General features: G+C 38.3%; 1 protein-coding gene and 1 long non-coding RNA gene across 2 annotated transcripts; both read left to right on the top strand.

Annotated features, from left to right (window-relative positions):
• Positions 1-1243: 1243 nt before the first annotated feature.
• Positions 1244-6137, top strand: pnrc1 (proline-rich nuclear receptor coactivator 1). The gene is made up of 2 exons (XM_047387056.1): positions 1244-1841; positions 3903-6137. The coding sequence occupies exons 1-2, from the start codon at positions 1539-1541 to the stop codon at positions 4344-4346; spliced, it is 747 nt and encodes a 248-aa protein (XP_047243012.1). The 5' UTR covers positions 1244-1538; the 3' UTR covers positions 4347-6137.
• A 949-nt stretch (positions 6138-7086) lies between these two features.
• LOC124882232 lies at positions 7087-11259 on the top strand. The gene is made up of 3 exons (XR_007041841.1): positions 7087-7659; positions 7776-7870; positions 10795-11259. It is a non-coding gene; the product is annotated as an uncharacterized LOC124882232 (long non-coding RNA).
• Positions 11260-12736: the final 1477 nt, after the last annotated feature.

Genomic DNA, 12736 nt, shown 5'->3' with positions numbered 1-12736 from the left:
TTTTTTAAATGATCATTTAATTTTTAAGGGAAAAACTATTCAAACCAACCATGGCTCATGTGAAAAGGTAATTGAACACAATAATTAACTCATGACTTAACAATGAATAACAATATTTTTCAGAAAGGTGAGTTTAGTTTCACTAGCCATACCCAGGCCTGATTACTGCCTAGACCGAGAGAATCAAGAAATCACTGAAACAGAACCTGTGTGTCAACATGAAGGAGGCTAAAATATCTCAAAAAACAACTCGTCATGCCCTGATCAAGAGAAATTCAAGAACAGATTAGAAACAAAATCACAGATATCTTTCTGTTTGGAAAGGGTTATGAAGCCATTTATAAGTGACTCCACTGAACCAAAGTGACAGCCCGTATCCACAAATGGGGAAAACCTATAACAATAGTAATCCTTCCCAGCATCAACCACACATCAGTTCACAAAATAACCCAGAACAACATCTACAGCACTTCAGGTCTCACTTGGCCCAGTTTTCACAACGTGTAAGAATCTAGTGGACAAGTCAAAGTGTGGAATTAAATGTATTAATATGCTGTGGTATGTCCTTAAACAGGCCATTAATGCTCAAAAATTCTCCAGAGTGGCTGATTTGAAAAAAAAACCTGCAATGATTAAACGCTCCTTACCTGTGATTGTAATTGCTTGATGAAAGCTGTCTCGCCTACGTTGAAGGGACACCTTTTTGAAACAGGGCCAGGCTAGGTTTGGAAAGCCTTTTTCTCTTAAATGATTCATTGTTTGCTAACAGCATGTTTTATTTGCATCAAGTTATCTGATACTAAAACTCAGTGGATGATGTGAAACATTTCAGTGTAACAAAGAAGCAAAACAAACAAAAAAAAAACCAGAAGGAATCTGGAAGGGAGCATACACTTTTTCACAGGACTGTCCTACTCACAGTTAGTAAGCCATTAAACATACTTGATCAAAAATCAATAGATTTGATTTACAGTGGCTCTACTAAAAGGAAGACTAGTGGTAAAGTGTTGAACTGAAAAAGACAGAAACAAACTCAATAATCTATCTGAATATTTTGTACATATTTGTTAAATACCCTCATAGGCCTAGTAATGTTCTAAATAATCATTTTTAATTGTGTTTACTGTCATAGATAGATAGCTACACAGTTTCTAAATTTTCAAATTCACCCACACTGCGTCCCTCTCTTTATTTTGAAAGGCTACTTCCGGAAGTCACGTGACCGTGGCACGTTCAATAAACAAGCTAGTTGTGCTTTTTCAGCTCAGACTAGCGCTGAGGCGTCACAGGGAAGCAGGTTGTTGAACCATATTTTAGCTGTTGTCAGAAACGCAAGCATTTTATCACGGGAACTTCCAAGATCACAAAAAAGAAGTAGTTTTAACGTGTTTTCTGCCTGTGTCCATCTCGGAAAACAAAGTGTAGTTAGCTACTTGGCAAGTCGTAAGCTCAGTGTTAGCGTGTGACGTTGTTCGTTAAAACAACTTCGCCACAGCCGAATTTCACCGCCTGTTTTATGTTTTCGCCACTCCGAAAACATGTTGGACGGATCTCCTGCGAACGGTGACGAAGCCAATATCGGCAACGTTGAAAACAACAACCCGATACCGAGCTGTCAAACAAAGCAAGCGCTGCTGAAGAAAGGAGGGAGAAAACCGGTGCTGCATCACCAGAAACCCCCGAGACACCACCCGAACATCCGGCTGTCCGACAACAACAACAACAACTCCCTGACGGCCTCATCGGTGCACAGAGCTGCGGTTCAGTCCGCGGCTCTCCTGCCTGCTGGGAACCAGACGGTGCTGAACCTCCATCATGTCAAACAAGGAGCCAAAAAAGAGGCAAGTTTACGGAAGTTATTACACGTCGAGGCCTCAGTGTTTTCAAACTCTGTTAAAAACAATAATTTAGTATGGGGTTAGTGTTTATAATACAGCTAAATGTAGATGACGGGGCTAAACACACCTTTAATTTCTCAGAAGTTAAACGATAATATGTTTAATTTTTATTTCCTCAAACTAAGATTAAAATCGCAGTAAACATTTTGGTAATATATCTGTACACCTTACGACAAATTACGAATTTTTATATTACTTTCATGGCACAATAATGCCATTTTGAGGAATATTCATCCATATCGAAAGTAAATTTTGTGCCTGAGGCATTTTCAGTGTCTCACTTACAGCACATTAGGTAATGGGTGAAAACCCAGCCTTACTTCCTCTTTTCAGTTGCTGATCGGTGCTCAAAGAGACAAACAGGTTTCTCTACAGACAAAGGGAGGAGAAATGCGTCACAGGAGTTAACGTTAGTGACATTATTAAAAAATCAACTGTATGGTTAAACTAAAATGAGGAAAAATTCAAAGTATTGTTGTAGTTTTACTAATAACTTGTTTCGATTTAACCATGTAAAGATGTGCACAGATACGACGTTTTTTTTTTTTTTTATTGACAATGTTCCCAAATAGAAATTTGTGTTTCAAAAGCTCTCAGATGGACCTAAAGTTTCTGACTGTTGCACAGAGTACATAGCTGCTTGACAGTTAATGTTTGGACCATTTAAAACTAGATTGCAAACCTGTGTTGACATAAAAAACAATCATCTTTCAGACCCTGAGTAAAAGGAAAAAACTGCAAGTATACAACTGATAGCGTCATTCTGAACCACTTGTTCCCCCGAGTCCTGTTCTGCAACCCTGCAACAGGTGTTTTGGTGAATGCTTGCACCAGAATATTAGCTTGCAAGCTCTTACATGCAAGCTAATACAGACTTTATTTAAAAGGTGGTAAATTCTCCACTGTGTTTGCTTTGGGCATACAGAAAGGCAATGAATGCAGGGCTTCAGGACAGGCTGTTATTCAGAGTCCCTAGCTATGAATTATGGGGGGACCTGCTCTGCAACACAAGGCTGGGTGTCTGCTATTGTTCGTCATATTCTTATTAAAATACCTAAAACTACCTGAGGCTAAAGAAATGATTGGGATTTATGTCTCAGCTCAGTAATGTGTTGCTTTAAGCGTTTTTATACATGGTCCCAGAGAAACACATGGCTGTAGCAACTAAAACATCGAAAATATCCAAGGTCACAGCAAGCCGTTGCCATCGGTATCGTGACTCATAAAACCAAGTGAACATGACGGAACATACTTGAAGACAACAACTGAATGTGGGTGGCGGCCATGTGTGCAAACTGATTGACGATGAAACCTGATCCCAACAGTTGCTGCAATCATAGGTCGGTTTGTGTTCGAAACAAACAAAAGGAGATGTTTGTTTACCTCTTCAGCTCTGATGCATGCAGCATTTTTATTTTTTATTTTAATGGACCCAAAGAAGAGAATGTTTTCTCATACACATAAAATAAAACCAGAAGTCTTCATGGCAAATAAGCTGAGCATTCATTTCAAGTTGAAAATATTAAAATGCAACAGAGTGAGTGACTGAAGTGAATCAGTCTTAACAACCTTTGTATAGGAGGAAGTCGTTCCATGATTTTAGGAGCTGCTTCAGCAAAAGCGCAGTCTCCTCTGAGCTTCAGCTTCATCTTCGGCACATTCAGGAACAGCTGATCAGCTGACCTGAGGGAACGGGAGGGTGTGTAGGAATGTAGGAGCTCGGACAGGTAGGGCGGGGCAAGGCCATTAAGAACCTTTAGAGCAAATAAAAGAATTTTAACGAGTCCTAAAATGTACAGGCAGCTGGTGCTGGAAGCCTAAAGTAGGGGAAATGTAGTCAAGTAGTCAGGTTAGAAAATAAAAATCTATTTTTGACAACTATGACATAATGAAACTGATCTCGTCTGTCATGGTACTACATTGTAAATCCAGTTTTTAAGAGAGAAGTAATGAATAATATGTATAATACAGTTTAATTAACAGTGTAATAAATTCTTTTTTTAGGTGCTGAAATCGAAAGTTGTTCAGCCTCCCAGACACCTGCCTAGACATGATCAGATCACCCACAATGTGAACACCAGGAGCCACAAACCCAAGCAGAGCCAATCACCTGCTGCTTCCCCCTCTGCAAAAAAGAATGATAACCGCACTCCTAAGAAGCCTTCGTCTTCTCTCCTGTCTCCGCCTCAAGAGCAGAAGAAACCCCTCAATGCCTCAGACAACACGAAGATCCCAAACAGTCCCTGTGCTGAAGCTGAATACCTCAAAGATTGTGAAAAGATCTACGCTGGAGCCAAGTTCAGTGAGCCCCCGTCACCCAGTGTCTTACCCAAACCGCCTAGCCACTGGGTCGGGGATCACGAGCCTCAGAAGAGCAACCAAAGTCGGGAACAAATGACTGTCCACCTGAAGTCGCTCCTCAAGGTTCAAGATGTAGCCACAATGTGAAGAGTCTAATTGGAGCTGACCTCCACAGCATGTGGTTTGCATTTTGGCAATCGGAAGTTGAAAGACATTTACCCATTTTGGCCTTTAACACTGCAATATAATGTGGCAGGTTTTTATCCTTATGTACAGTTTTCCATTTAAACACGCTGCCTGTAGATGTAAAACGCCTTGGACAGGTCGTGTTGCTGTTTGATGACTTGCTGACATGTTGCGTGTGTCAGGGGCCCACAGCAGGTTTGCACGTGAAAAGAAGATTTGTGTTTTTGTTACTGAATCTGCAAAGAAAGTGTTTTTCTCTTATTTTTACCAAGCAGCAACACAGCCCCTGTTTCATGTTTACATTATGCAAAGTGAGGCACTTTGTTCCACCTTGAAACGGCAGCCATGTTTGACTTTTAAAGAGCTTATGTGAAATGTACATAATATATTGTAAACATGGTTGTGTATATTTTCCTGTTGTTTTAATTGAGATTCTAGTTTTATTACTAAGGACTTTCCGATAAACAAAACGGCCCCTGCAAACTGAAGCACTTTGTTAAAGCTCCTTCAGTGTGAGACAGGATGGATGTAAGAGTGTTTTTATGGATTTGCACTGAAAATGAACTAGAGGAAGGAAAGCTAACTGATGTCCCAAAGCCCGACCAGCCACTTTGACCAATCCACCAGCCAACTTCCACCTCCCGACTGGTTCTTTGTGAAATGGCTTGGATGGCAGACGTAACGACTAAAAGCCATAGCCACGATGTGAGCTGAGGTTTTTTTTTTTTTTTTTTCCTTTCTCTGAACCCGGGTCCAAAACGATGGAGTGTCACATGAGCCACTATGAGCAAAGGAGACTGGACCCTCAGTGAACTGACACGATGTAAAACCATCTCACTCCGGCTGAAGAAAGCTACAATCCAGCTTCTGCACAAAGTGCTTGTTAGATTTGTTTTGCACTGAATTTAGGGTGTGTTCACATGAAACGTGGATAGATTTAAGAACTTTTCTTTGTGGCCTTACTGCAAGGTATTTTACGTGTCATATAATCATTTACTGCTGTTTTAAGTTCCAGCTTTGTCATCAGATGCTTGTTTAACCAACCAACAAAAAAAGAGCTGCAGTTCTAGCCTCTACGGAGTTATAAATCTGACAGAAAAATATATTTTACCCATTTAACTCTTGAGTTTAGTTTATGAAATGGTGTTTTGTTGGATCTCGACAACCCATTTTATAAATAAAATTAAACATTCCAGTGTTGGTCACCATCATAAAACAACAAAAGCAACTGTAAAGCTCAGGTTGATGGAAAATATTGACACTTTTTTTAAGTACTTGAGTGTAGAAAAACAATGGTTTTGGTATCCCAGTAATCGTGATCATTTTTCGCTCTGGTTTTTACAAACTATTCCAGATTCATGTGTTTACAGTCTGACTCTGAACGCGGATTTGGTTTCATTCATTCGTATACCTCCTTCTTCTCCTCTATAATGTGCATTAATGTTTACTGAGGGTACGTGTGTCGTTTTACTCGGATCATTTGTCGTCCTATTATGTACCGTGAGTTTTTTCTTTTCGATGGTTGTTTTGACGGTGGATGCAGGCAGCTGCTGGTTCTATTTTTGACCTCTGTGATGTTGTCAGTCCAATGGAAAATTGTATTAATGTAGCACACTTAACATTTTATTGCAGTGTTTGACGATCATTTCATTCCAGTATTATCCTTCGTGGCCCAATTAGGAAAACAAAAGTTTTACAAAAAATAAAAATGGATATTTAAATTGAAAATATTAAAAATTGGTTACCCCCTAAGATGTGTTTGTGATCATTACAAGACATGAATTATCACCGATGTTCTCTGAAAGCAAGTAAAACCTTTCCTTTGGATTGCTTAAAAACCTTTGGTTAAACCTTAACAGAATCAGGTCAGGTTTGCTTCAGTTTAGTAGAAATGTCCAAAATGTTAAGATTTCCACATGATTTGAACATTTTGTAACTCAAATTAGTAAAATGCTGCCAGTTAAACCTACAGCAGCTTTTCCATTAAAGCTCTGAATTGTTAAAGCTCTAAGCAGTTTAGGTTTTCTTATTGCAACACCATAAAGTGAAAGAAAGAATCTTGATGCTGTAAAACTCAAAGATCTGACAGAATGGCATATGATCTGCAATATTTAGCTTAGAGTCAACTGTAAACATGATCAGTCACGTTATGACACGTTTAAAACCCTTACCTGTGAAATTAAACCTTAAGATCTGCTCAGGAAAGTGCATTTTCACATCTTATCACACCAGTTAGCACCATCTAGTGGACAGAAGGCTGAACTTTAGCACCTGACTTGCAGGATCTGGCAGTTTTCAGATCAACATTGGGTTGAGTGGGTGTGAACAGCCTCCTCTCACTGTTATTATGCATGAGTGAGACTGGACTCATGGAAGCTTTTATTTTGAAAGGTGGGCAGGAAGTGCAGCTAATGGTTGTAGTTTTAGAATAGAAATACTCTACAGGGTGGGAAATTTATATGGATACACCTTAAAAAAATGGGAATGGTTGGTCATATTAACTTCCTGTTTGTGGCACATTAGTATGTGTGAGGGGGGAAACTTTTCAAGATGGGTGGTGGCCATGGCGGCCATTTTGAAGTCGGCCATTTTGAATCCAACTTTTGTTTTTTCAATAGGAAGAGGGTCATGTGACACATCAAACCTATTGGGAATTTCACAAGAAAAACAATGGTGTGCTTGGTTTTAACATAACTTTATTCTTTCATGAGTTATTTACAAGTTTCTGACCACTTTTAAAATGTATTCAATGTGCTGCCCATTGTGTTGGATTGTCAATGCAACCCTCCAACTCTTCATAGTAATACATATTAACCTTAAATAATTTCCAGGGGTATCAACAGCCTACCTATTTACGAATAGCTACAGAGATGAGTTTAGATCTTTTTTATCTGATTGGGAATCAGATGTAGCCAAGGTTTAATGATCTTCATGCACACTTTAGCACTCCTTACTGCCTCAGATTTTCAGACCCAGACAACATTGAACTATATTCAATGCACAGTTTAACTGCACATTACATTTCTGTTTGAGTTTTTTACAATTTCATGCAGAAATGGGACATGGTAACGTGGTTAAAAGGAGATGGGGGTGGTGCTGTTAGAAGCCAGATGGACTGATTGCTCTCAGGCTTAGTGAGAAACACCTGAGCTCTCAGGATCACCTGTGTCTAACTTTGTTGAAAGATAAAGACCAGTTTGAAATCAGCACAGAGTACTTGGCTTATAAGGAAATAGTTTCCTTGCTAAGGATTTGGCATTTGGTACAGATACATGTAAGTTATAAAGTTATAAATATTTTTCAGTTTGATGCCTGTATACATTTTCTCCCTGTCAACATTAAGGCCTTTAGAAAGCTAATAATCTTCTGTCTCTTCTGCTTCTCCTCCAGAGAATGGGTGCTTAGATGGCACTCACGTTCCTATCTCTGCTTCATTAAATGAAGATTATGTCAATAGGAAGGTTATCCACACGGTCATTGTGCAGGTCGGCCTAAATACACTTACATCCAAGCATTTTCATGTTCCTTTCATGAATACAATAATTGAGTGTGTGAAGATGGTCTGCTGCTGTTTTTGGGGAAATCACATTTATTGCATGTTGACTATTGCTAATGAATAAATAAGCAGGCTTTGCCACCTCTAAGATTTAAAACTCTTATTTTTAACTTCTATAACTTATCATGCTGACTTCTTATTTATTGTGTTTTGCCTGATCTTGCCTCTTTTATTATTTTATTGCATTTTTGTCGTACTTAAATTTCCTGCTCATTTTGTTTTCTAAACTTGATTATCAAAGTTGAGTTTGAGAGAGTTTTGTGCGTTTTAGACAGACACGTGATTAATCCTTTTCAATGTGCTGCGTTGTTTTGAGTCATCGCTTGGTGGTTCTCTCCTGAGAGAACATGTCGGTGCTGCAGGAAAGAAAATGGATGTAACAATAATATACACACTTTTCGGATACTGGACGATATATGAAAGTAGACAATCAAGATAGATCGCACTAAATGATGGGTGATGCTGTTAAAAGATTAGCTGCTGAATCTGGACTGATCACAAACTAGCTTTATGGCTGGGATTTGGTAATAAAAGTATTTTGTGGGCTTAATTCTTTTATTTTCTCATTAACTCAATGGGGTTTCTGAGCCTTTATTACATGTCTGATTTAAGCTCTCTGAGACTTCATTTCAACGTGTGTTGAAGAACAGACCTTAATCTATACACCAGTTTTTTAAATAGGTCTGACTGGTCACGTAAACTGTTTTACAAGATGTTTTGTTTCTCTGTGTATCAAATGTGAGGCAAATATCTTTCAATGGTGTTACAAGTGACAAATCGTGGTTTAGCTGGCATATTTCTTTGGCATCTTATAGTTTTGAAATAGTTGTGCAAAAATGGATGAGGAGTTGCCTGCATTTTATGGTAAAATCAATATGTGTGGTTTTTATAAATGTAAACCTTTTCTACTTTTTATGATTTTTCTCATTTCAGGACTAGTGTGTCCCTAAATTATATATAAAAAAAAAAAAATAACGATGAATCCACACATGGGAGCTTTTCCTGGAAAAATGTACCAAACAGAGCATTATAAATCGCTTTTAAGAGAAAATGTAAAGGTAATATGAAAACTTAAATCAGTTCAGCTCAGATGAAAATTAACATTTAAACTGGATGTCTGGAAGCAATGATACATTGTTATGGTGTGCAGAAAATATATTGCACCATCGGGTGCTTCAGAAAACAGAAGATGTAGGAGCTGAAACTGAGAACAAGTCCTTCAGGAGTTTAGAGATCAGTAGCCACAGGCTTTCCTTGCTGTAACAGTTTACTTTGGAAACTCCTGTAAGAAGTTATACTCTTCTGAAAATGTTTCTCCTCTGTTTACAACCCCGTTTCGGTGGACTTATTTCTCACTAAATGCGTACGAGTAAAGGAATGGCTATTTTAAGCGCTTAAAGTAAGGTTATTGTTTTCACACTGAAGTCTGTGCTTTTTGAAAGATCCAACCAGCAACAAAGAACAGGCTTTGCTGAAACTGGATCTGGACCCAAACCCAGCTATGTATCCACGAAGAGTCATTAGATATATGGACAAACTGCTCTGCTGGAAAGGACAATCTTCTGCCCAGATAAGGGAGGTTTCTATGGTGTTTGAATCTCTTTTATGGAGCTGTTCCGCTGTAAGGAGTGTACTGTTAGTTTTCTAACCATGAATATGTTGAACACTATTGTTTCTAGGCTTAGTTTAATTAGAATCTGTACCAGACTTTATATTTGACACAACAGCCTTGACAAACTGTCCATCCTAAAGTTAACTGTTTCAGAATTAAAGGGGGCAGCTTGGATGTTCCTCACAGCTGGACTCCATATTGAAGATAAAGTAGAACTTAAGATTCAGCACTTTTAATCATGTCAACTAGTCTTATTTGTAGTAGCACCATTGTGTAAAGTTAGAATTTTTATTAAGGCTTTAAATGTTTTCTTTATGACCCTTTGCTGAACTATTGCAATACATTCAGTTTAATACATTAGTATTGTTTCTCAGTCTTAAAACCAAGTTCACTTGATTTTACTTTTATATTTCAGTCAGCTAAGGAGACTGATCACTATGCAGGAAGATTCTTCTCTGTCTGCAGAGTCTTTTTATCAGCTTCAATGTGGTGATAAAGAAATCTGAACAGAGGATTATTTTTCCAAACTCTGCTGACAGACATAAAAATATTTTTAACCATAACTGAAAGTCACACTTTTAAAAGCAGAAACTATTTTTATCTGAACAGATGGAATAAACATTTTATTTAAAATAACTGAACCTTCCATGTTATTAAACTGATGTTTTAAATTTGACTGCAGGTTTGGTGCTACTTGACAGCAGAATCGTTTCCTCCCTATTGTGTGGAATCAGTCATACAACTTCAGGCTCAGGGTACAATTTGAACAGTTTTTCATTAAGCCTAAGCCCAGCAGAGGGGAAATGAGATGGAGGAAGTCTGTGGTTGCCCTGCAGTCAGCAGGAAAGCTTCAGTGAACCCACAATGGAGCCCAGCAAAGAACAAACCGTAGCAAAGCTTGAAGTCTGCTGCTCAACAGGATAACTGACTAAACCGATTTTCATACTTTCTTTTTTAAAATTATTTATTTTAAGGGGTTTCTTGTTGCTCTTCCTGATCATCTGAAGTTTTTAAATACTGCTTGTGGGTAGAAGATGATTCAAGAGCCTCACAGAAATATAAACTAAAATAAATCTCTAAAACATCTCTACCAGACTGCTGTGAACATGTCCAAATGGACTGAAGCTATATTTTTAACTGAAAACTCTGAAGTCAGAACACAGCTGATTGTTTCTCATTTTATCTTTTTATTGGGAATATTTTAATGAAAAAGATCATCTGTGGATACGTTTTTCTTTTAGATGGTTGGGTTGAGGATACGCTGTTAACCCTTTTCTCAGGCTGTGTGAACATGAACGGCTGTGCATCTCTGACCTCCAACTGTTTCCACAAGGCTTCATCTGAACCACAATCATCCAGGAAGTCTGGGAACAAAGCTGCTCTCAGCTGGACTGGGTTGGAGACACGGTTCTGTCAGGTACGAACGGAGTAAAGGATGCAGCGCAGTGTTCCATTTGTTTCATATCTGACTCTCATGGGTCCACAGAGGACGATTCTCCTTCACCAGCAGGTTTACACTTTCAGTTTTTACAGATTTTACAAAAGGTGTTGATACCAACAAAGAGGAAGGAGTTCCTATACATGTGTTTATTTGCAAAATGGGGAAATGCTCATAAAAAAAAAACCCTGAACTATTCCCTTTGTTCCTCTTCATTAGCATGGAATGAAACAACTATTTTAACAGTGAACTATGTAACACATTAAAATGTAAATGATAGTTGGTTTTTCTGAATGTTTTACAGATTTCCTACAAGCCATAGTGTTTTCCCCAAAAGGATCCATGTTGGAGAGAATCGGTTAACCCTCATTTAGACACAAAGTTTTATTATTAATGGGAAACATGTTTTTGAATGCAACATATGACAGTTGGTACTTTGTGACTTGGTGCCTTTTGCCGTTTTTTTTTTGTGGTAAATTTGTGCTTCCGAACCGGAAGAAACGGCATGAGTGATCAAACAGACCAGACAAGAATTATGTTTTTGAACTGGACTTTGGTTGTTGGTAGAGATGACAGTGATGTGCTCTGTCTGGGATGCTCCATGCACTTTCGCTGTAACATCCCATTTGTAAAAGCTTATTTATTGTTTCATGACACTGATTTTACTTTGCATATAATCATTGGGCCAACATCCAGAGGAACTGGGTCAAAAATTGGGGAGCTGGGACCTACAATGGACCCCTCTTTTGTCCGTCCCCGAGGAAAAATGTAAAAGCAGTCTAAGCAATAGCACAGACGACTAATATTAAACAGTGTCTGCTTCTATGACCAACATCTACAGTTGGCCAATAACAACTCAGCATTGGCCTCCCTTCTCTCTGGTTTTACTGGTAAATGAGACGGGGAGGGATCAACACAGTAACCCTATCGCTTGCTTTCCTTATATTTAAACTAACATTTGGTCAAATGTTTGGGAAATGCATTTGGTTGCATAATGTCTTAGCATTGTATAAAACATTTCCTATTAGTATCATAATACATGATACTAACAAGATTTTATAATTTTGTTGTGGGATTAGCAAAGCAACCACAAACCAAGTGATCAATAAATGTAAAGGTTATTTCCTTGCCAGTGTTATTAATATAATATAGCAAGGAGACTTTTATCTAGGATATACAGCGATTAACATCACGTTAATCACATGTGAGGCTTGCTGTATGTGTCTGACCTTTTTTAAAGGCCAAAGGGCGGAAAAAGTTGCTGGGTAACTCAATATAAAGTTAGCTAAAGGTTTTACCTCTGGGCTAAAATAGAACGCCTAAACAGCTGTGTAAAAAGGCTTTTTGTGAAGGTGTGGAACATATTACTGTGAAACCAGCAGAGCTCTGGAGCTACCCACATTCTCACCTAAGCACTTCCTCCTTCAGTTCTCATATGATGGTGTCAGAGTTAAAATTAGAAATGCACTGCATTAAAGTCTTTAACCTATTTTAAGTTTCTGCTTTACTTGCTGCTGTTGCAACATCATACGCGCTGGAGTTGGACTCCAGTGTTAAATCTAAAACAAAGATGTGCTTTGGCAAAATTTAGTTCCTATTTGTATGCCTCTTATGCATTCAGTCCACCTCATTTTTTATTTTTTTTTTCTGTCTGTCAAGATCACCTCTGTCTCAGATGTGCCTTGTGGATGAACGTGGTGTTCACCAAAGGGTTTTAATATTTGTTTGAACTTTTTTGGATTTCC

The sequence above is a fragment of the Girardinichthys multiradiatus genome, chromosome 15 (assembly GCF_021462225.1).
Source record: "Girardinichthys multiradiatus isolate DD_20200921_A chromosome 15, DD_fGirMul_XY1, whole genome shotgun sequence".
NCBI classification, from domain to species: domain Eukaryota; kingdom Metazoa; phylum Chordata; class Actinopteri; order Cyprinodontiformes; family Goodeidae; genus Girardinichthys; species Girardinichthys multiradiatus.
Note: the sequence above shows the minus strand (reverse complement) of the source record. Positions and strands in the feature narration are given on the sequence as shown.

Coding starts and splice junctions, on each gene's coding strand:
- pnrc1 (XM_047387056.1), top strand. CDS start 1,539: ATGTTGGACGGATCTCCTGCGAACGGTGACGAAGCCAATATCGGCAAC. Junction 1,842..3,902: donor AACAAGGAGCCAAAAAAGAG/GCAAGTTTACGG, acceptor TTCTTTTTTTAG/GTGCTGAAATCGAAAGTTGT.